Source organism: Aedes albopictus, chromosome 2 (assembly GCF_035046485.1).
Source record: "Aedes albopictus strain Foshan chromosome 2, AalbF5, whole genome shotgun sequence".
Classification (NCBI taxonomy): Eukaryota; Metazoa; Arthropoda; class Insecta; order Diptera; family Culicidae; genus Aedes; species Aedes albopictus.
Window position 1 is genome coordinate 20,375,761 of NC_085137.1, and position 25,322 is coordinate 20,401,082.

Here is a 25,322-nt window from a genome sequence, read left to right on the forward strand (position 1 = left end):
TCAATTGATTTTTTTAAATTCATTTCACACTCTCACTGTTTTGAAGAATTGAGTCACAGAGTTCAGGGAGATGGACTTTTGCGGCATTTTCTCAATTCTCACAATGCTCTAAAATTGCCTCCTGATTCTGAAAAATCCCAAATCACTGACAGGATATTTCGTTTCCATTTATCCCGTAAAACACAATCCCAAACTAGCGTGTATTAATAAATCAGTGAAATAATAAAAACTAATTTAAAATACTCACCTTCATGCAGGCATGAACGTTGGCCCCGTAGCTGAGCAGCTCGCTAACCATGCTCTCGTGACCGCCCTGACAGGCGACGAACAGTGGCGTCCCGCCGTCCTTCCGAGTGCCGGAAATTTCATACCGTGCACACACACCAAAAGTCCCCCGGAAGGTGAAAGCGACATCGCAGCAGCAGCAGCAGCAACAGCAGAAGAAAGAAAAAGGATTTAATTAAAAAATATTCATTTACACAATGTTCCTGGGTACTGTGTGCAGCGAGCCGTGAGGACATGGACTACAACTACATGGATGGATGGAATGGCGGGCGTTTGAGAGTGACAGCGTGCTGCGGGACAAAGTGCCCGGGAACAGTCAGTGCATTAGATGTAAAAGTGCTGGTAGAGGTATTAGTTGAGAAGCAATAGTTGAAATTAAAAGAAGAGAAAAAAACAACGCGTTTGGCACTGAATGAAAAAGGATTTCTAATACGGAGAAAAAAGTGGAGAGAGAGTTATTTTCTGGATTGGAAGGCTACTTACAACCGAGCAGCAGTCCACAGGTGCTCCGGATTTCAGGAGTATCCTAGCGACGTCCACATAGCCGCCCTGGGCGGCAAAGAAGAGCGCTGTTGTTCCAGTCTGGAAGTTTAAAAATATGTTTGTTATGGGGATGATAGTCCGCATGCGTGAACGTAGTGTTCAAATCAATGATGAAGCATCTCTTGGACACGAATGTTAACACATTTAGTTAAGTGTTCAGTTCGACAGCAGCCAAACTGAAGAAGCGTCTAGCAGTGGCGGCGACAGTGTGCACCACGAGAGCTCCGCCCATCCAACCAACGCCGAACGAACGACGACGACGAAGCGAGTGCTGAACAGCAAAGCGACGACAATAAAACCAACGACCGAACAGCGATCAGCGCCAGTATTTTTCATCGTTCGTCGAAGCAACAACACAGCAGCGCGAAGCAGACCCGAAGAGAGCCGTAGCACGTGCAGACCGCATGAGACAGCAAGTAGAGCCGACCGACGCGATAGTGCGCCAATGGTGTCAGGCCATTCGGCCGAAGGTCATTAGGCCGAAGGTCATTAGGCCGAAGGTCATTAGGCCGAATGGTCATTAGGCCGAATGGTCATCAGGCCGAATGATCATTGGGTCTTCTTCTTGCCGTTACGTCCCCACTGAGACAAAGCCTGCTTCTCAGCTTAGTGTTCTATGAACACTTCCACAGTTATTAACTGAGAGCTTCCTCGGCAAATGACCATTTTGCATGTGTATATCGTGTGACAGGCACGAAGATACTTTATTGATGCTGAATCTACTGATATTTTACCCATGAATTTTTCCTTCTTTTAAACATAGGCTGTTCTTTCTAGTATCATTGCTAAAATAGTTTTTGGCGCAGAAACTGCTGATATTCAATTCATAAATTTTTCCTTCTTTAAAACATAGACTATTCTTTCTAGTTTCATTTTGTTAAAGTAGTTTTCGGCAAAAAATTTTTGGAAAAAGTAAAAACAACAGATCTCTTTACAGGCTCATAACGGCTGATTTTCAATTCGTCCTTATGACCATTCGGCCTAATGACCATTCGGCCTAGTGACCATTCGGCCTAATGACCATTCGGCCTAATGACCTTCGGCCTAATGGCCTTCGGCCTAATGACCTTCGGCCTAATGACCCAGCATCAATCTCCTGTGTTTGCATCTAGTCATCGCGCTTCTGAAACATCCCCGATTCCACCAAAAGAGTTGTTCAGAAATAATTTTCCTAGAGTTATTCGGAGCAACGGAGTTGTTCGGAAATTGTTTTCCTCCACACCCAACAGCCTTTATCAAGGCTCAAAGAGTTATCAGGTTGCTGCTAGAGGAGTCTAGTCCAGCTCAACCATCGGGGCTTCATGAGGCGAAGCCAGGCCAACGTCCGGCCATCATCCTGGGAAGGAACTCGAGGGTTCCTGCTCCCACCCGGCTCGGTTCCTGAACGGAACGCGAGCACCACAACGTAGCCAGCGCAGATACAGTCCACTGCCATCCCGTACAACGAAATATAATAATCATATTTAGGGATTGTTGATTTTGTTCGGTGATTGCAACACACTAAAACACGATTTATAACGTTTCGGCCTACTGACTTTCAGCCATCATCAGATTTGCATAAATCGATGTTCTCGCCACCAGTGTGGCTTTACTAGTAGTGGCTGAAAGTCAGTAGGCCGAAACGTTATAAATCGTGTTGTAGTGTGTTGCAATCACCGAACAAAATCAACAATCCCTAAATATACAACTCAACGGTGACCAAAACCCTTAAGAAAGAAATATAATAATCGTAATAATTTAGCATCACTTATAGCACAATTCAAATAGCATCGCCATTAACTACGAGCAAATTTTCTTGCTGGAACTACAATACGTGAACTACTTGCTCCTTTTAGTCCTGAGCACCCATGGTGATCTACATCCTGAGCGATTGCCAGCCACTGTCTTGACCTGTGACCAGGTCAAATTTCTGTCGACTTCCTTTATTTCGTTGCTGAGGCTGCGCCGCCATGAGCCTTTGGGTGTGCCTCTGCTGCGATATCCTGCTGGGTTCTAATCTAACGTTTGTTTGCAGATTTCGTTCCCACCCCTGCGTAGAGTGTGGCCGACCAACCTCCACATTCGCTCCAGAATTTCTGCCGGTATCGGCTTTTGATGACATAGACAATGGAGCTCTACGTTGGTGATCCAATTGTGAGGCCATCATTTTATACCGCAGGCATCTATTGATGAAGACCTGCAGCGGTTGAGTGTTCTCCGCTGATACACACCACGTTTCACTGGCGTACAGCACGTTCAAGTTATAGGGTACGAGTGCCATCAGTAATCTCACGCTCCCATATTCATCTTATTCGAAAACAAGCGATTACGGCACCGATTGATTCCGTTCTTTTTGTTTTCCTGCGTGCTCACTTCTAACAAAAAATACAAAAATAGAAAACAATACAAACAGCGCTTCAATCCTTTGTTTTTCGTAGGATGAAAATGGGAACCACACGCTTAAGAAGGGAACCAATACCCTATATTCGGATTTTGGTGCGCCGACTTATCTGGTTGTTTTACCATACACTGCTTAAACTCGCAAAAGCAGCTTTCGCTTTATTGATCCGTGCACCTATGTCGATCTTGGTGCCCAGAGATGGCATTTCACCGTAGCGATACACTGCGGCGTCAGTTTATCGATCACACTGGGGATAGGAACATTTTTCACCACACCAAGAAGCCAGTTTCTCTTGTTTTGGGTGGTGGGTAGACCAAGCGCTAGTGCGTGCTCTTGCTCGTTCGCCTTGGATCGAGTGTGGCTCACTCTTTCGCGCGCATCGCTCTCCGGCGCTCTCCCGTGTTTTCACCCAGCAGTCACCGAATCATCACCATGGTGTCGCCGGGGCGAGAACTCTCCGGTGTTTCACCGCAGCGCGCACTCTGGCGCAAAAACCTCACTGGAGCGCGCGCCCGGGTGATTTTTTACACTTTCACCGGAGAGAATTTTAAATCGCTCTCGCCGCACTGTTGTGTGGCCTGGTGCTCAGGGAGCAAAGAGATTTATTTCTACCCACCAAGCTTGCGCGCATCCGAATCGTGGTGGATCCACATATAAGAGACGGGCTCCTGTTGAGATACACAGCGTGAGTGGTGTATTTTCTATTTCTCTTTCCTACACTGAGGATATGGACGGCACCGTGCCGCCATCGGCCGCCATTTGGCTACCAAGATATTGGAAGCTTTCACGCTAACTCACACCGACACAGCGGCTGTGTTGGTCGCTCTCAAATCGACCCTCTTTACATGCCGCACATTTTGTGTGTTGCATGGGCCTTACTCATTCATGTGTTGGGGGGGTGAAGGTTTCACCATGTGTGGAAAACACACATTCTGTGGAACGCCTGGAATATGGAATCCGCTCCCATATTAGGTTTTGTTTTGGGAAGTTGAAAAAAAAAACATGCAATCTTCATGATTTTCAGAGATTTTTCGCATCGAATAGCTGAAGCAGTTGGAAATGCGTCAAAACATTTCCATTTCCATCTGCTTTCCAGCTCTTCGATGGAAAAAATCTCGAAAATCCTCCTCATGTTTACACTTGTCAAACTGTTTGACTGCGGCTCGGGAGACGATTGACTGTTCCGTTTCCACCGAGCCGCACAAAAATGAGTATAAGGCCGGGAACACATGGAATGTGTGTGGCGCGCACACATTTTAAACACATTCGGTCGTTTGTGCATGTGTTGCAGCGCTCTGTGCGTTGCCAACACAGCCGATGAGCGAGAAAAAAATAGCGTGTTCAACATTCTCCACTGATTGCCCAGCTACCGTGAATCTGGAAGGGTTAACCGTGTTTACATCCAACGATTTGGTCTTGTTGATAATCTTACCATCGCCGAGATGCGATCGGCAAGATCATCAAGCTTGTTTCGCATATCAGAGCGTCAATGAGCTAAGGGAGCAACATAATCAATCAGATAGAAGTCATTTAGATGCTCCATGGTAATGGGCTGCCACAGCAACCCACGATTTGGTACACGACCAATCTCACCTACCACGATCTCGTCGATTACGATGAGGAACAGTAGTGGTGATAGAATACATCCATGCCTCACTTCAGCGACAACCCGAATGGGATCCGGCAAAATACCGTTATGTACTCTGCACGAAAATGCCCTGTATTGTGCTTCCACATGTTTCCGTGATTGATGCGGTCAAAAGGTTTTTCGTAATCAATGAACACCAGGTGAAGAGATTCTTGGAATTCACTGATTTGCTAAACGGTGATACGGAGCGAGACGAGAGCAGGCCGTTAGGCCGAATGCCGTTAGGCCGAAAAGGTAGTTAGGCCGAAAGAGTCGTTAGGCCATATAGTCATTATATGTGTCTACTGATTTTATCGTTTTATATTGGACAAAACGAAATAAACATGATAAAAGTCGACATCATTGGGGAACTGTGGGGGAAATCAATTTGAGAGGCGAAGTACTGGTGCATCTGAGACAACTCTACAAGCATCCTTTGCGGCCTGGAATATCGCCACCTATTCTCTGCCAATTTGCTTTCCGTGGATTGCGAAACGAATTCTTCAATAAGTACAGTGACCCCACACCGATGAATCACCTTAATTTTTGTACACTATTTATGAATCACCATGTTGATCAAATGGAGTGATCCATAAACTGTGGTCATTTTTTCCGATTCATAAATTGTGGGGTCACTGTATCTTATCACCAGATCTTTGGCACTGCATCACATTGGTTTAGGCGGACACGGTCGTGTTTACGTGAATGAACGATTGTCTCCAATCACCAGACGAATATTGAAGGCTGTTATCGGGCTGCGTAACGAAGGGTTGTTATACAAGGTCTTCACAAGGAATGGATTGGTTTCTGTAGTTTCCCACAAGACAAATGAGACCATCGCAGTAAACAGTCTGGACAAATTGATGCTGCTTAAATCGTACCTATCCAAATAGATTTCTCTCTCCTTCCCATTTTAGTCCGTGATTCACATCCTTCATACTCCTTTGTATCCAAACCGCTCCTGAAAGTCTTTTTTTTTTATTCTATTTTGTTACCTTTCCTCGTCAACTCATTAAGCTCCTTCTGATCCTATCCCACTATATCCATGATTCCTTCCTGAAAGTATCGGGCCTGGGGTTGCTGCTGGGTTTCGGAGCTGCTGCTGTTGCTGTTGGGTGCCTGCTGTTGTTTGCTGTTTTTTGCTGCTTGATATTGGTCCGTTGCTGTTGGAATACTGCTTTTTTATATCAAATGCCACTTGTCTGCATTATGGAATAGTAGTTCTTTAATAATGTTAGTTTATAATATTAGTTTGTTGTTCCTGGTAGATCATACTTTTTCATGTTGTTCATGTTGGGATTCGAATACTCGCTTGATCCAAATTTCCTTTTTTATCAATGCTGGCTGACGTGAGTGGTTTCAATGCTTCCACAAGTTCTCTTATTCCTAGAGCTGTTTTGAGGTCTGCTTTAGATTCTAATAATTTGAATATTGGCCATATAAATGTTCAGAGTTTGACGTCTCGACGATTCACAAAGTTCAATGAATTGAAACTGAACTTTTTGGAATGCAAGTTGGACATAATCTGTATGACAGAGACATGGTTGGACGCTTCTATTGAAAACAAGACCATTGCTATGGATGGCTACAACTTTTTCAGAAACGATCGCAATAGGCACGGAGGAGGGATTGGCGTATACGTCCGGAAAAACTTAGTTTGCCGGATTTTGCAAATGTCGGATAACAGTGGTGCTCGATCAACCGAATTCATGTGTTTAGATATTGGAAGTGGCAATGATAAATTTATGCTAGCAGTATATTACAATCCCCCGGAGTTGGACTGCTTGAATACATTGCTTCATCATTTTGATGAATTCACTGTCAAATATGAATGTACCTTTTTTATTGGTGATTTCAATGTTGATCTTCTAAAGAATAATAGTCGAAAGAAACGGTTCAATGATATTATTTCCAGCATGTCGTATACTTGCATCAACAATGAACCCACCTATTTTCATCAAACGGGATGCTCTTTGTTAGATCTTTGTTTAACAGATTCGCCAAGTAAAGTGCTAAAGTATGGTCAATTATCCATGCCTGGTGTATCGCACCACGACATGATATTTGTGTCGCTAAATATAGACTCACCTATGATAAATTCAGATGTTTATTATCGAGATTACACTCACTTTAATGCAACTGCTTTGCAAGAAGCTTTCAACAGGCAAAATTGGGATGATTATTTTTCACTGAATGATCCTGATCTGCTCCTAGAATTTCTAAATGATAGGTTAACATTTTTACACGATAATTACATACCATTGAGGAAAGCTAAAGTTAAGAAAAATCCGTGGTTTAATGTCGACATTGAGCGAGCGATAATCTCTAGAAATATTGCATACAAACATTGGTTAAGATTCAAGACAGCTGATAATTTGCTACAGTATAAACGTACTAGAAATAAAGTCACCTTCATGATTAGAAAGGCGAAGGAAGATTATGAGAAACGTTGCATTAACACCAATTTATCTGATAAGCAACTATGGAAAAATGTTAAAAAACTAGGACTTTCAAAAGACAGAACATGTGACAATATTTGTGACGCTTCTTCGAACGAGATCAACGATTATTTTTCTTCAAATTTCAGTTTCGACAGTCAACCTATGCAAAATTATGCAAGAAACTCGAACGGCTTCGTTTTTCATGAAATTGATGATTTCCATATTGTAAATGCAGTTTTTGACATTAAGTCTAATGCTGTGGGACTAGACAATATTTCAATAAAATTTATTAAAATTATTTTACCGTTAGCAATCTCACTTTTCAAACATTTATTCAATAAAATCATAACCACGTCTAAATTTCCGTCAATATGGAAACAAGTTAAGGTAATTCCAATTAAGAAAAAAGGAAATTGTTCCGATGTCTCCAATCTTAGACCAATAAGTTTATTATGTTCGCTATCTAAAGTTTTCGAAAAATTGTTGCAATTTCAAATGTGCGATTTCATAAGTAGGATGAACTTTTTAAATCAATTCCAGTCTGGATTTCGGAAAAAACACAGCATAACTACTACTCTATTAAAAGTGCATGACGACATTGCTCAATCGATCGATAAAAAAGGTATCGCCATATTATTATTGATTGATTTTGCTAAAGCATTTGACCGGGTGTCCCATCGCAAATTACTCAACAAACTATCATCTACATTCGTCTTTTCTAATACAGCTGTCGAATTAATTAAATCCTATCTTATAGGACGAACTCAGACGGTACTGCATAACGGAGAATTTTCCTCCTTTGCACAAATTGAGTCGGGTGTACCTCAAGGTTCAATTCTGGGGCCATTATTGTTTTCTCTGTTTATTAATGATTTATCATCGGTTCTAGAATATTGTTCTGTTCACCTTTTTGCCGATGATGTGCAAATTTATCTTTGTAGTGATAGGAAATATAACATTACTGAAATGGCAAGAAAAATAAACTCCGATCTTCGAAAATTAAACGATTGGTCCAAGAGAAACCTACTTATGATAAATCCCACCAAAACAAAGGCTATGCTCATAAACAGGTCGCGATCTTCGCCAAGAATTCCTGATTTATTTATTGATGATAAGAAAATTGAGTTTGTTAGTCAAGCCTCTAACCTTGGAATGTTATTCACATCAAATCTTTCTTGGGATGCCCAGGTGAATCAACAATGTAGGAAAATTTACTACGGATTGAAACAATTAAACTTAACAACTAGGCATCTTGATATACAAACAAAAACTAAACTTTTCAAAGCACTTATATTACCCCATTTTATTTTCTGTGACTTTATCTACAGTAACGCATCTCTAGCAATTCTGAACAGATTGCGATTGGCGCTGAATTGTTGTGTACGCTACGTTCATAACTTGTCCTGGCGCTCAAGAGTTTCGCATCTGCACGAAACATTGCTTGGATGTTCATTCTGGCGATTCCTTGAATATAGATTATGTCTGAACTTTCATAAGCTAATTTGCTCCGAGACCCCAAACTACTTGTTCTCTAAAGTTACTCGTCTAAGATTACCACGTACCATGAACTATAGTATACCTCATCATAACTCAGCGTATTACGGGCAATCATTTTTTGTGCGAAGCATTGTCCATTGGAACACGTTACCTGTCAGCATGAAACTATGTACCTCTATCAGTGGATTCAAGCGAGATCTTCTCTCAACATTTAGCAACATGAATTAGATGGCGATTAAAGGAACCTTCAGGAACTATTTAGATTTAAGAATTGCAGTAAAGTTATATTAAGTTATGAAGTATTTGAACTTGAATTTCAAACCATTTTGTGGCAACAAAAAAGACAGAGTCTTACGTCGCAAGAATTGTTATGAATAAATAAATAAATAAATAAATAAATAACGCAAAGAGTTATTTTCATGTTATTAACATAACATACCATGTTATAAACTTGTCTGTCATAAGCGGCAAAATAACATAAATCATAACAAAAGAATGTTCCTGGAAGACCATTTAAATAACAGGTTTTGTTAGTTTCATAACAACTTAATAACAATGAATTTATACAATGTTTCAATAACAAATTTTGATATTAAAAAGTTATTGATAACAATATGGATGCAAAATGAGTAATACTATCAGAATCATAACAAAGTTTTGTTTATCCTCGCAAAGTAGGTATGTAACCCCTAAGTTCGAGCCACTTCAGAGAAAAAAAAAATGAATTTCAGTTGGCTCCATTTTGAAAATAAAAAGTAATAATCAGCCATGTCTAAGGCCATAACCCACTATAACTTATAAGCCAGTCATTCAAAGAGAATGGCACGTTTCCAGTCTTCCTGGTCCAAACGAGCTTGGGATACTTTCAAAATTAATTTTGTTTATGAGTTATGGTGGATCATGGTTGTTCACTTTTTTATTTCCAAAATAGAACCAACAAAAATTCTATATTTTTTTTTCACTGAAATGGATCGAACTAAAAAGAAATAAAAATTACAAGTAATTCTTAGTTCCGTGTCAAAAGTTCAACTTAACCGATTCATAGTCACCGAAGATATGGCTCATAGACTCCAAACATGGCTTTTTGTATGGGAATCAGTAAATTTTAACCTTTTCATTTCTTTTGCTGTAAATCTCGCATGGTGTAGTTGTGATAGCAAAACTTTATTGTTGTGCGATAGATGATCAAATAATGGTGTACAATAATATTAGAATTTGTTCTACAGCAAAACATCTTATTAAAATGGTATTTAAAGAAAATATACTAATAGCAGGATCATAACAAAATCAGATTCCCCAACAAAACATGTTATGGAAAAGTTATGTCTCAATAAGTTAATAATAACAAACCAAGATATATAAACAGGTTTTGTGATGCAGTTGTTATTATTTTGATATTCTCCTCTGCTCGGGTTTCTCCTTCTTCGGAACATAGGCTATTTTACTCATATTCGTATTATAGCTATCAACTTTTTCATCTGAAATTTTACTTCTTCTAAACTCTTTCTAGTTTAACTGTTCTGTTTCACGGCGGTAGTCTACTGTTGCTCTTTCTAGTTTAAATGTTTTACTCATTATGAGGATTACAGCCCTCAACAGAGTTTTTCCTTGTTCTGAACTGTTTTTTCGTTATATTACTTTTATACTCACTATAAGCATAACGGCTAACAACCTTACAACCCATTTGGCCTAGTGACCAGTTCGGCCTAACGACCCGACCCATCCGGCCTAATGGCATATTCGGCCTAACGACTCTTTCGGACTAACGACCCTTTCGGCCTAACGACCCTTTCGGCCTAACGACCCTTTCGGACTAACGGGATACGGCCTAACGACATTCAGCCTAACGGCATTCGGCCTAACGGCTTTCGGCCTAACGGGGTAGAAGTCTGAGGTATTGATGGCGTCGCCGATACTTGAAAAAGGTTTCCGAAGTGCTCAAAAAAGCGTTTCACCCGTTTCACCCACTACGGCAAAGTGAAACATCGTAGAGGAGACGGATGTCGCTGGTGTTTGCGGTTTTTTCGCCTTCGTCGGCTAGTCGGCAGCTGAGTCTCAGGTCGGCAGTCCGCCCATGCTCTTTTGTCCCGTCTACATGAGCGTTTCACTTCCTTCTCGAGAGCCGAATAGCGCTGACGGGCTACAGCGTGGGCTCCTTGTGTTTTCGGTCGCTCTATCGCGGCTTTGTCGTTCCTTCGCTCCTCTATCTTCCTCCAGGTATCATCTGTGAACCACTGTTATCTCCGGGTGTGTAGCTCTCCCAAATTATTCTCGCAGGTGGCAATGAAGGCGTTCTTCTTCTACGCTTCCACCTTCCGGAATATCCGTAGAACAGCTCTTCAGCTCGTCGGCGAAGGACCTTTTGACCGCAGCGTCTTCCAGTCGACGTGTGTTGAGCCAGTGTCTGATTTTCTCCTCCTGTCGATGGATCCTCGCAATGCGCAGCCGTATCTCGCTGATCAAGAGATGATGGTCAGAATCAATATCGGCGCTTCGTTTGTTCCGCACATCGAGCTGACTCCTTCTCCATTTCCGGCTGATGCAGATGGGGTAGATTTGATTTTCCGTGACGCCATCACGGGAAACCCATGTCACACATTGGTCTAATTTTGAGAAAAGCTGGCAGAAACTTAATTTTTGAGCATCTCTTAAATGGGTTTCAGTATATCGATCTTTCATCTACAGTATCAGAAGTGTTGACTGCCTTTTAATAAAATTGAAAATCAAGATTTTGTATCTTTTTATAGCGCTAAATACCTGCTGACGGAAAAAATGCTGATTTTTTTTTATGAAGAACACAAGCAAGTTCAACAACTACAATAGTCTAATAATATAAGTAATTCAATGGCTTTCAGAAGTTTATTCGTAAATTAATGTGTATATTAGGAACCTGCAATGGAAAAAGAGATCAAAGTAACACTTTTGGCTTTAAAACTACAACACATATTATTAGTACGATAAATTCTTATACTTCAACTTCAAAGTGGCTTACAAATCGCTCCCAGCTACTCCCCGCGCAGATATTCGGTTCAAACACTAGTCTAAGTATGCAGAATTGGTTAAAGAAAATTGCAGATGCCAAGAGCTGTCAAAACATTAGCGTCATAATGTGAAAAACAGCAATTTTGTTCGGAATTCGTTCGAAGAAATCGACAAATATTGAAAATGCCATCAATATGAAGTTGAGAGCTCAATAATGTTTCAGTATATTCATTTAGGCTAAAACTAGCATACTGCTATGATTTGGCAATTTTTGCCACGTATTTTCAAATCTGGAGCACTGTGTGTTACTTTGTGCACTGGTCGATGAAGAAAGAGCATTCACCATGTCATTGCTGCCACAAAACTCTGCAAACAGCTCTCCGTTCTCGCTCATTTCTCCGAGACCATGGCGTCCCATGACGTGCTCATAATCCGAGTTGTCGGAACCAACCTTCGCGTTGAAGTCGCCAATGGAGATTTAGGCCCCAAAAACCATTCAATATGGGTATATTTGGCATGATGAAGATGTCCGCAGTGAAATAATGGCGACCTGAATTTTCAAGACTGCGGCTGTTTAAAGCAGTTTTTGACCCTAAATTCATGCAATTTGGGTATATTTGGTATGGGGAAGATGACTGGATTCCAAAAATGGCGACCGCAATATTGAAGATAGTGGCCCAAACACCAAGGTGGCGGCTCCAAATTTAAGATGGTGTTTTTAGCTCTAAATCCATGCCATATAGGTTTACTTGATATAAGGAAGAAGTCTAGACTTCAAAAATAGTCACCAGAACATCTAAGCTGGCGATTAAAAATCCAAGATGGCTCCAAATTCAAGATGGTGGCTGTTTGATGGAGTTTTAGGTTCTAAAACCAAAATATTAATAAATATCTGGTATGGGGAAGAAGTCCAAAAATGGTGATCAGAATATCCAAATTACGGGGCAAAATTCAAGATAATGGCTTTTTGTTAAGAGTTTAAGGCTCAAACAACAAAGCTTGATAACACAGCGTAACAAAAATTAACTTTTGGTCTGTCTCAAGAACAAACTTATGTGTCTCTGGCAGATTTTGGGCCGCTGAATCCGAATCCGGGCTCAGATTTGCTCCAACACGTCACAATTTTGAGCTATACCTCAATTTATAGGGCAAAATATGGGATTTTGGGCTTTTTTGACTGCAAACCATTAAGCATGGAAATATTTTTTATAAGCAATCAAAAGGTTAATTGGTCAATTAACATCTAAATTAACGACTCATGCAAAATATTTCGTTTTACCAAATCGAATTTGATAGTTTTAATGGCTTGCAGTCAAAAAAGCCCAAAATCCCATATTTTGCCCTATAAATTGAGGTATAGCTCAAAATTGTGACGTGTTGGAGCAAATCTGAGCCCAGATTCGGATTCAGCGGGCCAAAATCCTTCGGAGACACATAAGTTTGCTCTTGAGAGAAAAAAATGTTGCGCTCTGTAACCGATATGATTTTGGTGCCATGAAATAGATTTTTGTTTATCGTATGAAAGTGCGATATTTATCAACATGTCACTTGAGTTTTGTTGAAATGTATTTTCGAAGGCACGAGAAAGACGCCATCTCCGCTAGGTTTATTAATTAGGATGGAGCAGACCTGGTGTGATGGTTAGAACACTTGACTATCACGTCGAGGACCTGAGATCGAATCCCACTCCCGACAAACTCGCAAAATGTGATTTCTTCCTTCGGAAGGGAAGTAAAGCGTGAGTCCCGAGATGAACTAGCCTAGGGCTAAAAATCTCGTTAATACAGATAAAAAAATAGGGTGCCTCAAAAAGGCATGGCGTTGAAATAGAATAAGAAAAGGCTGCGAGGCGATACTAGCTTTACTAAACAAAACAAAAGCAGATTAAAAGATGTTTCCTGTAATGAATAATGAAAGTTTTTTTTTCTTTTAGCTCAAAACCCTGCGGCGCACCGGAGGAATGTTCACGGCACACCAGGGCGCCACGGCACACAGTCTGGGAAGTACTGAAGTAATCCCTCAAAAAACTCCTGGTGAAACATTTGGCGAATTCCTAGATAAATTCCTGAGAGAACAACTGAAAATTATTTCATTTTCCAGAAAAAAAATATGGGAAACTTGTGAAGAAACAACAGAAGTAATTTCAAGGAAAAATTGATTGGGGAATTTCCTGAAGGTCTTCTGTAGAAATCGGTAGAGGAATTTCCGAAGGTATTTTTTTTTTTCAAAATCCCCGCAGAAACTGTAGACAGAAAAACATCAAAAAATGTCTACAGAAATCGATGCAGGAAGTTGTAGAAAAAGGGATACAATATTTTTATCTGGAAAGTTCTTGGACAAAAAATCCAGAAGTTATCTGTGGAAGAATTCATGGATAAATGCCTGAGAGCAAAACTAAAAATTATCTTAAATTCTAGAAAAAAATGTGATAAAGTTCTGGAGAAACTGTATAAGTAATTTCAAGGAAAAATTAGATGCGAAATTTCCGGAAGGTTCCCTAAGGGGCTGTCCATAAACCACGTGGTCATTTTTTTGGGACTTTTCAACCCCCCCCCCCCCGCGTGGTCATTTGTCCATACAAATTTTTTTATTTGTCCATACAAAATGGTCATTGGCCGAACCCCACCCCCCCCCCCCCCCCAAATGACCACGTGGTTTATGGACAGCCCCTAAGGAAATCGGCAGAGAAATTTCCGATTTTTTTTAATGTCTGCAGAAATCCCTGCAGAAGTTGTTGGCAAAAAAAAAAAATATCTGCAGTAATCGATGCAGGAAGTTGTAGACGAAGGTATTGGTGGACTTCTTGAAAGAAATCTTAGACTCCTTTTATAAAGGATCCCTTGGAAGATTTTCTAAAGGAATCCTTGGAAGAACTCATGGAGATTCCACAAGAGGAGTCCTTTGAAAAATTTATTTTACAATTTTTGAATTCTGCTTGAAAAAAAAACCTGTAGGAATTCTATAGAGAACTATTCACAAATACAAAAAAAAACTAAAAAAAAACTACTACGGAAATTTAAAATAAACAAACGATTTTTTGAAAAAATCTTCGAGTGAATACCTGAAAAAAAAACTGGAGAACCCTCTACAGTTATTCGCTAAAAAAATTCTTGGAAACTTATTGAAAAATGTGAATGAATAGATTCCGGAGTAATTTCCGAAGGTTTTGCTGAGTGAATCTTCGCAGACATTTTTGAAGCATCTCTGGAAAAATCTGAAAATCCCTGAAGAAGGTCATACCTGCCCAAAATTATTCCAGGAATAATTTCTGGAAAAATCTATGAGAAAATTTTCAGAAAAATCTTTTGGGAATGTTCAGAGGAAGTTTCAAATACAGGAGATAGACAAAATGAGCGGGACAGTCAAAATTTTTACTTTTCAAAAAATGTTCAATTAGCTGTACCTTACCATATAGTGCATCAAAATTTCTCTAATTTTCAATATAAGTTGATCAGTGTAAGTGCAAGTGTATCAGTGGCTCAAATTTGAAAAAGGTCGGCCTATTCTGCACGAGGTTATTAAGATTCTTGAAAAAGATATAATTATCCGATAGCCAACGTTGAGCTGTTTCATTTCATTGCAATGAAATTTCGACCGTTTATGACTTAAATAACAAAATTTGAAAAACGTTTGACTTAACTTGAAATTTTTAACAAGAAAAAAAGTTATAGCGATTTCTTTTATTTTGCGAATTTCAGCATCCCACTACTTATTTGATTAATTGGCGGCTATGTTGTTACCTTACTTTAAAACACATTTATATACACTCTCGATCAAAAGTTTGGTGTCACCCCCTCAAAAACATGTCATTTTATTAGGCCCATATCTTCGCCAATTTGCGTTCGATTTCAAAACCCTAGGTCTCATTCAAAAAATAATAAGTCAAAGAAACTTTGAACATGATTTAAAAGAAACTTTTTCAAAAAAATGTGTATGTAAACTTAACCCAAAGTTGCCGAATTTTCTAAAAAATGAATATAAACTTACGGCAGTGTCGCTAGAAATTGGGTCGACCAAATGTTAAGATGAGAGCGGTAATATAACCCATTTTCTATCAGCTTTCAAATGCTTTTTACAGAACTTAGCTAAAAAAACTTAATAAAGGTAATTAAGTAAATTAACTCTTCATGTCATCGACCAAAAGTTTGGGGTCACCCCTCAATATGATGTATCGGCCAAAAGTTTGGGGTCACTTTCGTAAAACGTGAAAAAGTGATTTGGTGATATCTTCGACATCTATAGTTCAATTTTAATTCTTTTTGGCTCATTTCAAAGATAATTAACTAAATTTACGTTGGATGTCTTTAACTTAACGTATTTAACGATTTTTGTATATTAAAATGTTATGCAAAGTTAGCACATTTCACCACACTTCAAAAAATGAGGCAACTTTACGTTAAGTTTTAGTATGTAAATTTCAACAAATATGTGTGGTTCAATGTCTATGCATTGTGTTTCAAATAAGCCAAGAAGAATTAAAATTGAATGAATGATGACAAAGATATCAACAAATCACTTTTCCATGTTTATCGATAGTGACCCCAAACTTTTGGTCGATGACATCAAGGATTAATTTACTTAATAACTTTTTTTCTAGATTTTTTTAGCTAAGTTCTGTAAAAAGCAGTTGAAAGCTCTCATCTTAAAATTTGGTCGACTCAATTTCCAGCGATACTACCGTAAGTTTATATTCATTTTAAACAAAATTTGCCAACTTCGGGTTAAGTTTACATACATAATTTTTTGAAAAAAATTTCTTTTCAATCATGTTCAAAGTTCCTTTGACTTATTATCTTGTGAATGAGACCCAGGGTTTTGAAATCGGACGCAAATTGACGATATGGGATTAAAAAAATGACATGTTTTTGAGGGGGTGACCCCAAACTTTTGGTCGGGAATGTATAAGTCAATTAGACAGATCTTCAATTTTGGAACGATGTTGAATTTTTGGATAATTTGGTATTTTAGTAGAACAATAATGTAATCGATATGATTTTCCTCCGCGTTCAGAATTTTAAGTTAAGTCAAAGGTTTTCCATAGCTCATTTTATAAGTCATAAATGGTCAAAATTGAATTCGGTTCATTGAATCCGGAGATATAACAGTTCAAAGTTGGCTAACGGCAAATTATACCTTTTCCAAGAATGTTTATGTCTTTGTGGAGAATAAATAGCCCGAACTTTTCCAAATTTGGACAACTGATACACAACTAGTTAATGAACTTACAATGGAAATTTGAGAATATTTGTTGCACTATATGGTAAGGTACAGCTAATTGAACATTTTTTGAAATGTTAAAATATCGCCTGTCCTGATTATTTTGTCAATCCCCTGTAAATGTCTAGTAGAATAACTGAAAATTATCCTAAATTCGAGAAAAAAATCATGAGAATCTTCTGGAAAAACTATAGAAGAAATTTGAAGGAAAAGTTTGGGGCTGTCCGGAAACCACGTGGTCATTTTTTTGGAGATTCCGGAACCCAAAACCACCTGAATACTTGGAGTAACACCTGAAGGACCCTCTGGAGAAATTCCAACAATTATTTCTGAAAAGATTCCTAAAAGAAAACTGAATTCCATTGTAAAATAAAAGAAGAATACCTGAAAGAATCTCCAAACCATTGTGCCAAACTTTCTTCTGGAATCGAATCTTTTGAAGATTTTTTGAAGGAATTCTTGAAGACACCCCTGGAGGAATTTCTAGAAGAATTTCTTGAAAAATAAAAAAAAAACCTGGAGAAATCCCTTTGAAAAGCTCCTGGAGGAATTGATTCAGAAATGTTTGAAAAAAAAAATAAATGCATAAACTTCTGTAGTAGTCCTTGAAGGAGTTTTTCTTTAAAGAATCCCTGAAGGAATTTCGGAGAAAAAACCTTTGGACAAGTTTTAAGATAATTATGTTGATAAATTTCGTGTGTGAAACACCTGAAGAAGAAGCGAGTAAAAATCCTGGAGGAATTCTTGAAAGAATCTCTGGAGCAATCCCAGGAGAAATTCTCAAATAAATCCAAGAAATCTCAAAGAAAGATATACCTTAAGGATTTTTTGTTTAAACCATTATAGGAAATTCTGCAAGATTATATTTTTTTTTAATTCCGAAAACAGTTTCTGAAAGAATCATTGAAAGAATATCTGGTGATTTTTCTGGAAGCTGTCGTGGAGAAAAATCTCAAGAAGTGAATGGAAGGGAATACATTCTTAAACAACGCCTGGAATACTCATAGCTGAAATTTTGCTGAACACAAATGATTATTTTTTTCCTGAATGCCGCTTCCGCAAAAAGTACAGCAAAAATCATGAAAAAATATCATAAAAACAATGTTTCAATCTCAAGGAAAATATGATTTTTTTCGTATGAAACACTATTTTTCTCAAAAATTTTACGTATAACAGAAATTCTTAGTTCAGATTACGAATCAGTGGATCCAAATCTATCAAATATGAATATTGGTTATGATGAACAGATAAAAAAAATTCCGTCCGGCATTTCATCCCAAATTTTTACCAAACGGTTTTTGAAGGTATCCAAAACCAAGTTCTTCGCGTTGCCCAGGCTCCCTAGTATGTATTCCCATGTATAAAAGTCCAGTGGGTTCAAATCGGGAGACGAAACCAGCTATTCCGATGAGCTGATGAAGCACGGTAAATTTTGCTTGCATCACTGTTGAACAACCACTGCCTTATGCGTCGGTACTGAGTCCTGCTGGAAACAATAACTTTCTTTTCCAAACAGTTTCTTGGCACTGGGGAATAGGTGATCTTTGATGACGTGTTGTAAAAAGTACTCTTTGTTGATTTTTATGCCCCTGTCGATGAACAATAATGGTAATTGGCCTTTTGTTGATATGGCGCCCCAAACCATCACCACTGCAGTACTTCGATATCGTTGAACCTCTCGTTTGTCGGCAGGAATTTCACGAAGACTTGCTTTTTACACACGATCATTTTGTTTATTCAGAGACGCTTCCAAAGTAAAAAAAAATCGTTCGAAAAAAAATGTTGTGAGCAGCGTGCGTCTTTAGCAGAACGCGAGATCTGGCAACCCTGTCGGAAATATTCTTCTGAGTCAATCCGTGAATCCTTTGTTTCTTAAAAGCCCCATATCTAAGATCTCGTTTCCCCAAGCACACTTGTTCGCAATGCAATAGTATGAATGGCAACGTATGGCTCCCAAACTAGTGTATCACTTTCACGTTGCCACCCTGTACGACGAGCGAGGTTTTTTAGTAGTGTTGGACTTTTTACAACAGCGCGTGTGCTGAAGGGTTAAATTGGCACAATCCTCAGTCAAGACTACAGAACAGATGCATGACCTGCAACATTTCTGTTATGTTTGTTTTGACGACTTTTTGAAATTACCCATTTTCAGAATAAGGAATAATTGCACATGCACCTGATTTTAATTGAAACCTAATTGAAAAGTAACGTATATTCCACTGAAAAGTAGTACTTAGCGGGATTTATTGACGTTGAATCATATCCCACGGTTAGTCCAGCTATTCGAAACATGTGGCAGCAGCAGGTAAACATCAGGTAGGGCCCCATACGCAAAAGAAGAAATATTAGAAAGCTCAAGCATATTTGCCATAGGTGAAACGCGCAAGTAGCAAAAAGCAAAACCGATCGAAATTAAATGCTTTTAGAAAGGTAACATCCCACGGAGGCCTTAAGTGTCCGAAAAAGCATGAATTGGACCACGATGGCGGTGGCACAGGTTTTAGCAGCCTTTGCGTCACTAATGAAGTAATCATCATGTGAAGTACAAACATCGACTCATCCAGAGCACTTAATGGCACATGTAATGGAAAAATAAATTGCCCGAAATCAAATGCCACGAATCCGCAACAGTCAGTGGCTGACGATGACGATGAATTATTCATGCGGTAGGTACAAGCGTTTCAACAAATTACGCGAACCGAGCCTCAAACCGGTAGCCACTTGAGCTCGAGGGTCCACTCGAGAACTGTAGCTAATTTAGACAATTTGGAATTTTGCTCTCCGTGATGGCCCACCTCCCTGGCAGCAGCACCCCGCGAAAGGTGGCAGGTAGCCCAATGCAGAAATTGCCTCGTATTATTGCTCTACTTCTGGAACTGTTTTGCTCCTCGTTGATGAGGGACTACTTACAACTCGTCTTGCGTTGGGGTCCGCTCCTTGCTCCAGCAGTTCTATGACGCAGGCCGTGTGCCCTCCTGCAGCAGCCAAAATCAGTGGCGTTGTGTAGTCCTGCAAGGAAAAAGAACGAGAAAACATGAAAAATTAAAATTTCGACCGTCTTCAAGAGCAATACAGCAACACTTTCTCCCTGTATACATTTCGTCGTCGTCGTCAGAATACGGTCGGTCTCTATTTGGCGACGTTTTTCGGGGCCCGCCGAGTGGAAATCTTCAGTTCGAGCTGAGTACTTTTAAATTAAATTACGTAACAAAATTCATCCCCCGGCTTGTCAAACAAGTTGAAGAGCAGCAGAAGCAGCAGGGGTGCTGCTCGGTACACGCGGCCTACCAACCAACGAACGGCGGCGTCGAAATTGAAAATATGACGTAAACGAGAGCAGTGCACCCATTAAACACTGTGAATAATTCAAGAAGTGCACACAAAACACGGACTATATTTGAGATGGATACCCGCCGTGAGGTGCGGCGTCGTAGTCTGACGGTGGTTGGTTACGATGAAAGTGGTTGGTGGCGCAAACGTGAGGGTTTGGGTGAAATTTTCACTTTGGATTGTGAATTCTCTGCAGTTCAAGGGAAGTAATTGAAGTCAAATGGTGAAGCACATAATGCCAATGCTTTATTGAATTTTCAGAAGTTTTTATGTTTCATGAAGAATTACCCTTTTAAGTAATTCATTCTTTTAATTTGTTCTTTTGTTGTATTCCATTTTCTTACATTCATTGCAATTGCTTTGTTACGATTTTGTTAAAATTATTTTTTCCTTCTCGAGAATGCATCTGGAAAACATATATGGAGATCTATATTCTGAACTTCCTGTTTTTTATGCTTTTCTGTCTTCCTGTCTTTCTTTCTTTCTGTCATCTTGCTACCCGTCTTCCAGTCTTCCTGTTGTTTTGTCAGCTTGTATTTATGATATGCTGTCATTCTTTCTCCCTTCCTCTCTGTTATTATTTTACAACTATTTTGTCTTCATTTTTTCTATTTTTTTTACCTGTATTATCAAGATTTTTAACCCTAGGCTATTTCATCTCAGCAAACACGCAATACTTCCCTTCCGAAGAAAGAGCTCACATTCTCAAACTGGTCCACGGGTTTCCTCAGAAATTACTTACAAAATTTCTCCTGGGATTCCTTTAAGGATTGCTATATGAGTTTATGCATTTTTTCGAAAATTTCACAAGGAATCCAATAATATAGTCAGATATTTTTTTCCAGAAGCTTATCTTCAAAATATCTCAAAAAATACTTCTAGAAAGTTCTCAAGAAGTTCTTCTAGGGATTTGTCTAGAGGTTTATCCAGGAATTCCCCTAAACATTTTTTATAAAAAAAAAAACAATTCCATGACATATTTTTTCACAAAGATTCTTTCATAAATTTATCTAGGGCTTAACCTTAGAAATACAGATTTTTTTTGCACTAACTTTTTCAGTAAATATTTTTTTTTTTTTTAATTTCTTCATAGGTTGCTTCAGGTATAACTCCATTTATTTAGGGATTTTTTGGACGTTTATATTGAGATTACTCCAAAAATTCGCAAGAGATTATCGAAATTTCATTCAGGTGTTTCACTATTCCTCCAGGCATTGCTTAAGATTCATTCGCACCTTCCTTCAAGATTTTTTTCAGAACATCTATTTTCCTAACATTCTTCCAACAATTCCTGCAGAAATCATTCCAGAATTTTTGAAGGAATTTTTCAAGATTTTTTTCTATTGGTATTGAAAGGGTTCTCCAGTTCTTCACAGTGGATAACTGACACGGGGGAAGATATCAAGTGGAAGTCGAAATACGTACATGAGCATTTTTCCACGGTTGAGAAAATTTGTAAAGAAAAGCCGGAAAAGCAATGCCCGAGCTCGTAAACAAATATCAAAAAAAATATTTTTGAGAAGATTATTCCATAAGCTTTAATCGCTGAAATTTTTGGAATGCACTTTTTTCCGTTTTTGAGTTATGGCCGATTTTGTTGAAAAATGTCCAAATGTGTCATATAAGCCTTTTTTTATGAAAAATCATAACTCAAGAACAAAGTATCGTAGAAACAATGTTTTTTTTAAGATAATGAAAGCAAATTTTCTCAGGAATTAAAAAAAAAAGTATGAAAAGGGAAAAAACTACAAAATTTTCCACCGTTGAGAAAATTTATAAAGAAAAGCAAGAAAAACAATTCCCGAACTAGCGGGAAATTCTCAAAAACATATTTTTGAGAAGGTAATTTTATAAGCTTTGATGGCTGAAATTTTTGGAATGCACTTGTTTTTCGTTCTTGAACTATGGCCAATTATGTGAAAAATGACCATATAATATATGCGTACATGGTTATTTTTCGCAAAATTGTCCATAACATAAGAAAGAAAAAAAGTCCATTACAAAAAAAGCTTATGTAATTATCTTCCCAAAAAAATTTTTTTGAAAATTTTCCACGAGTTCGGGAATAGTTTTTCTGGCTTTTCTTTTTTAATTTTCTCAACGGTGGAAAATTTTGTGGAAAACTTTTTCCATTTCATTCATTTTTTTTATTCCTGAGAAAATTTGCTTTCATATTCATTAAAAAAAACTTTATTTTTACAATGCTTCGTTCGTGAGTTATAATTTTTTGAAGAAAAGGCTTATATGATACATTTGGACATTTTTCAACAATATTCGCCATAACTCAAAAACGAAAAAAAGTGCATTCCAAAAATTTCAGCGATTAAAGCTCAAATATATATATTTTTTTATTTTTTTTCACGAGTTTGGGCATTGTTTTTCCGGCTTTTCTTTACTAATTTTCTCAACTGTGGAATATTTTGTGGAAAACTTTTTCCATTTAATTTTTTTTTGATTCCTGAGAAAATTTGCTTTCATTTTCATTAAAACACTTTGTTTTACGATGCTTCGTTCGTGAGTTATAATTTTTTAAAGTAAGTAGTGTCAGGGGAAACAAAGAATTTCCACCTGAGTTTTCCGGGAAAATAGGCAACCGTGAATTTTTCTCATTTTTTTTTGTTCATATATTCATGACCCTTCGCCCCAATTTGTACCATAATAAAAAAATGCCCAGATCTTTCAAAGGATAAGCGTAAGAGCGCGAAATCTATAGTTTCAAAGCTGCTTATACTCATTCGAAGAGGGTATTCTGCTTGGAAGGTTCACTTTAAATTGCTTCGTTGCGATACAATGAATCCCACAGTAAAAATACATTTCTGAAGAAATCCTCTAATAATTTCTCCATTAGGAATTATTCTTGAAAAAAAAATCTTAAGAATCCTTGTATCGACTTTTCGAACCCTCTAAGCAGAATACCCTCTTTGAATGAGTGTAATCAGTTTCGTACCTTTTAATTCCGCCCTATGTTGCTTATCCTTTGACAGATACGCGTATTTCGACTACCACTTGTAATCTTCCTCAGTGTCAGTTATCCACTGAAGAAGTCATCGCATTTACCCCGCTTATATACTAAAATCCTACCACTACTATAGTTACCTAAAAACTACCTATACCTATAAATGTACCTATTTTTTACCTCTATAAAAGTACCTAGTATGTAGCTTATTTTGGTGCCTACGTATTCCTATCACGTGCACTGCGCTTAGGTATGAATTTAAATAAACATTCTTAAGAATCCGTTGAAAAAAAAGTCTTAAGAATTCATTAAATTAAATAAGAAATTAATTTTAAAAAAATATTTTCTACTATTAATTAACAAGTTATCTAAGAGGAACTCCCGGATAATCTTCTGGGAAAATACATGGAGGAACATCCGGAAGGAATCTTGAAAACAAAACTGTAGTAGTTCAACAAGAATCTCAGGAAGAATTCCTGCAGGATTTTCTGGATAAGTTTCTTAACAAATGCATGAACACTTTCATGCGGGAGCTTTCAATGAAATTCCTAGAAAAATTCCTAAACCTATTTTTGGTTGAATTTCTTAAGAAACATCTGAACGAGTTTCTGAATAAATCTCTGGGGAATTTTCGAAGAATTCAATGAAAGAATTTCATTTCATCTTTGAATCCTTTAGAAAACTTCGAAGAAACCTCTGAAGAAATTTCCGATGATTATGTTTTTTTTAAGTAATTTCTTGTGGAGTTTAAGAAGGAATAGAAGACATAAATCTACGTTAGAATACATGGAGAAATTTCTTGGAAAATTCTTGAAGGGAAGTAATCTAAAAAAAAATCTGAAAGAATTTCTGGTATGAAAACAACGGATAAGATCTTCATAAATGGTAAATCTTAGGACCAAATTTCTGAAATAATTCCTAAATGAATCCATGAAATAATGGTGGAAGAAATCCATAAATGATTTCCATGAGTTTGAAATTCTTGGACAAATTTATGGAGGAACCTTTAAAGGAATTTTAAAGAAATCTCCAGGGATATTTCAAGATGAATCCCAGGAAGAATTTCTAAATGAATCTTTGAAAGAATTTCTGAAGAATTTTATGGAAGATTTTCTAAAGAAATTTTTGGGGAGATTTCTGGAGGTTTTCTCAAAGAAATGTCGAAATGCCAATAAAGGGTAATGTGTATCATTGCACCCTTGCCTGCGTCGCATCGGTGTAGTTGGTCGTCAAAGTGTGCGACCGTGTTGAGCTCTCGATGCAAACTCATTAGACACCAGCAAAACAAACTTCTTGCTTGCTAGGTATGCAGAGTGCGAGAGTTAGTCTCAGTTTCATAAAAAAACAATTCGCTCTCACTTGTAGTTAGTGGTCACAAACGCGAGTGTGTTGTGCTTTGGCATCTAAGCCGAAAGAGAGATGTGTTTGTGAGAAAGGAGTGCTCACGGTGTAGCTTTGGAGTCCGTTTGGCTTTCTTTTCCTTAGAATCATTACCTGTTCTGTGGCTTAGTTGGTTAAAGCGCCGGTCTAACGAATACAGAGTCATGGATTTGAATCCCACCAGAACGATTTTTTTTTTCACAAATTTTATCTCTCAATTTGTCATTTAGCAATATTTCGTGCCTTCTAATTATAAGTTTTTCCAGAACGTTGAAAGCCTTTCTGAGGGAATCCGAGGAAGATTTTCTGAAAGAATTAACGTACGGATTCCTGAAAAGGAGGATTTTTTAAGAAACCCATGAAAACTTTTCTAGAAGATTTTTTTGAGAAGTTTCTGGAGGCTCTTCTAACGAAAATTCCGATCAAAATTAAAAAAAACATCCTGAAGCTTTCCATGAAGGTGTTCTTAAAAATATCCGTGGTAGACTTTCCGGAAGTAATTCCTGGAGGATTTCTGTAGGAATCCATGGAGCCATATCCATCTGATGAAATCCAAGGAAGCTTTCAAAAAAACCTTGGAAACACTTCTAAAGAAAACTAAGATTTTTTTAAAGGAATCAATGGAAGAACTCTTGAAGGATTTTTGAGCGAAATGTTTGAAGGCATTCTTGGCAAAATTTCTAT

General features: G+C 38.1%; 1 protein-coding gene across 1 annotated transcript; it reads right to left on the minus strand.

Moving 5' to 3' along the window:
- On the minus strand, positions 1 to 20,435 carry LOC115262130 (ankyrin repeat domain-containing protein 29-like). Its single transcript, XM_062854750.1, has 3 exons — positions 19,883 to 20,435; positions 769 to 867; positions 1 to 346 (listed from the first exon to the last, which is right to left on the minus strand). The coding sequence occupies exons 1-3, from the start codon at positions 20,006 to 20,008 to the stop codon at positions 230 to 232; spliced, it is 342 nt and encodes a 113-aa protein (XP_062710734.1). The 5' UTR covers positions 20,009 to 20,435; the 3' UTR covers positions 1 to 229.
- Between the last annotated feature and the right edge of the window lie 4,887 nt (positions 20,436 to 25,322).